The sequence below is a fragment of the Microtus ochrogaster genome, chromosome 2 (assembly GCF_000317375.1).
Source record: "Microtus ochrogaster isolate Prairie Vole_2 chromosome 2, MicOch1.0, whole genome shotgun sequence".
In the NCBI taxonomy this organism is placed as follows: Eukaryota; Metazoa; Chordata; class Mammalia; order Rodentia; family Cricetidae; genus Microtus; species Microtus ochrogaster.
Window position 1 is genome coordinate 42,470,364 of NC_022010.1, and position 2,900 is coordinate 42,473,263.

A 2,900-nucleotide genomic window follows, 5' to 3' on the forward strand; every position below is an offset into this window, starting at 1 on the left:
GTTAGGGCACATCCCCAGCACTCCTCCTGTTTCAGCCTTTTGTGTGTGTGTGTGGTGTCTGAACCTGTTTATCTTCCTCAATCCCTCTTTTTTTTCCTTTTGGCCTGGAACAGCTCCCTGATTTGGGTAGGCTAGCTAGTCAGTAAGCTCCAGGGACCCATTGGTCTTTTCCTTCCCAGCAGGCCTAGCTGTTTTATGTAGGTGCAGGGGATCTGAATTCTAGTCCTCATACTCAGGCAGCAAACGCTTAGCTGACAGCCATTTGCCCACTCTACTTGCCTCAGCCTTCTAGGTGATAGGAGTACAGGTGTGAGCACCTGGATCTGGCTTATTATTTTTATTTATAGATGTTATGAATCATGTTAACTAGGGTTTAAAGTTTTGGATGAACATTATTTCAGGTGTGTGTGCATTGGCATACAGGCGGAGGCCAGAGTTCAGGGTCAGTGTCTTCAGTCGCTCTCCAGCTTGTGTTTTGAAACTAGCCTCTTAAAATAAATCAAACAAAACATCGTATTCAGGTCCGATGCCTAGTCTCTAGGAAACACAATGTAATATTTTACTCATGGTGCCAACTGCTAGTCAGTGACAGTGAGCAAAAAGTCCCAGACTGTTCCAAAGGACACCTAATTGTTTCTTTAGGAGATGTATTATATTACTGCTTACAGAATATATATATTTTTTTCTTTGTCTTACAATGTTTAAAATAAGAAATCAGAAAAATCTTGTTCTTCTAATAGACTTTCAAAAAATATATAAAAATTCTTTGAGAATGACATACTGGAAACTTCAATTTTCTAATCTTTGAATAGCATACAATTAATCTTCAGGAATTTGTCTAAATCAAATCTGATGTTAATATATTCTCAAAATTCTACATGTATAAAGCCTGAAGTATATGGTAATTTAATGGCAAGAGAACCAAAAATTTAAAAAGCAAAAGAGACATTACTTTGTTTTTCTGACAGAATAATCCTCCCCTGAAGTCACGGAGCTTCTCGCTTGCATCTAGTGGTAATTCTCCCATATCCCAGAGGAGACCGAGTCAGAATGCCATTTCGTTTTTTAATGTGGGACATTCCAAACTGCAATCAGTGAACAAAAGAGCTCATTTGCATCCAGACCATCTTGTGGAAGTCAGAGAAGTAAGTATGAGTTGAAGGCCAGGTAAGGTGCACAGCAGCCGTGCCTGGTTTTCTCCCAGTGTTGTGGGTTCTGTTTGTGCCTCGGGGCCCTTTGGTGTAAAGATAGTAGGTGTGTCTCACAGCTTTGTGCTGGGTGGGATACTGTCATTTTTCCAAGAGTCTGTATCTTTTTGAGTTTTTTTTTTTTTTTAATTTATGTCTGTCTTTTTAGTTTTCAAGTAAAACTACAGGTTCCTTTGCTGTAAAATGTATGGTCAAGACAGTCATTAAGCTGGTCATGGTGAAGCATAACTGTAATCTGAGCTCTTGGTATGCCAAAGTAGGAGAATGGCCAGTGTGGGCTCCAGCGTGAGAGCCATGCCTAGTGGGAAGGATAGAGAGCCTATGCAGAGATCATTCTGTAACAACAGAATGTTATAGATAGGGATGAGGCATGAGCTCAGTGGTAGAGTGGATGGCTAGTGTGTACAACCCCTGTGCTCAAGCTGAAAAGCCAAGCAAAAACACACAGACCAGACAGGCAGACTGACACATAAAAATTTGTCACACACAAAAGTAGAGTTAATCTGGTATTGCCTTATCTTGTGATTTATTTCTTTTTAACTCTAGTTGATAAAGGGTGCAGTTTGCCAGGTTGTAACTATTTCAGGCATTGCTTGCTAAGTTAAATTTCATAGGGCTTCCAGTTTACTAAGACGTGGGTTGTGGACATGATACTGCAAATCACCCAGGTGTTTTGAAGCAGACGGATGGGGAGAATGTGTCCTCTATCAGGATATATTTATGTTTATGAATATAGAAATTGAAGTTTATAGAGATGAAGTAATATGCTTTGAGACACACAAAACAACCACTTTTGATTCTAATCCTGTTAAGCAAATAGGTTAGGTATAAAACATCCTTTTCATAAAAAGCAGTATGTGAATTCTTTTCTTGCTCTTTTAAAATCATTCTTCTTCATATTTTGCTTCACTAAGTAAGTTTTTAAAATTAAAATTTAGGTCCGGTGTGGTGGTGAATGCCTTTAGTCTCAGCACTTGGCAGGAGGAGGCAGGCAGAGGTGAGTTTGAGCTCAGCCAAGGCTGTATAGTGAGACCTTGCCTCAACTAACAAATAAATGACCCCAAAAAAACTATTTGAAGGAAGGTCTGAAAGATCACTCAGAATGCAGAGGTCCTTGTCCACCAAGCCAGATGACCAGAGCTTGGTCCCCAGAGCCCACATGGTGGAAGGAGAGAACAGATTTCCACAAGTTGTCCCCTAGTTGCCACACATGCGTATGACATATTACACTTATATACATACATGCTCACACGTGCAAAAAAATGTTAAAAATATTTTTAAACTTCTGTCTGGTATAGAACATCATATCATACACCATCAAAATTCATATGCTCACAATCCAAAAATTCAACTTCTAGAGTTTAGATATTAAATTAAAATTTATATGACAATAGTTATAAAAACCTTAAAGCTATGACTGCTGACCATTGCTAAACCTATTACCGTCGTCATAAACTAACAGTATGTGAGCCTGCAAGTCAGACACTGTCAAGCCAGCTGCCATCAATAATGGCCTGAAAGCGAGGTGTGGTTGAGCATGCCCTAATCCCAGCACTCAAGAGGCAGAGTTAGGCCTGGGGTACATAGTCCTATGGCCAAAAGAAAAAAAAAGTCACCTTTCATTGTTTATTGTTTGAGTTTCCATGGTCTCTCAGGGTTTTCCTGATTGCATTCTTCTTTCTTTCTTTCTTT

General features: G+C 39.5%; 1 protein-coding gene across 1 annotated transcript in view; it reads left to right on the forward strand.

Moving 5' to 3' along the window:
* The window catches only part of Osbpl11 (oxysterol binding protein like 11), a 61,056-nt gene that overhangs the window by 21,159 nt on the left and 36,997 nt on the right, over positions 1 to 2,900 (forward strand). Inside the window, exon 5 of the mRNA XM_026787514.1 lies at positions 969 to 1,145. Coding sequence (XP_026643315.1) covers positions 969 to 1,145 — 177 coding nt within the window. The remainder of the gene's footprint in view (positions 1 to 968; positions 1,146 to 2,900) is intronic.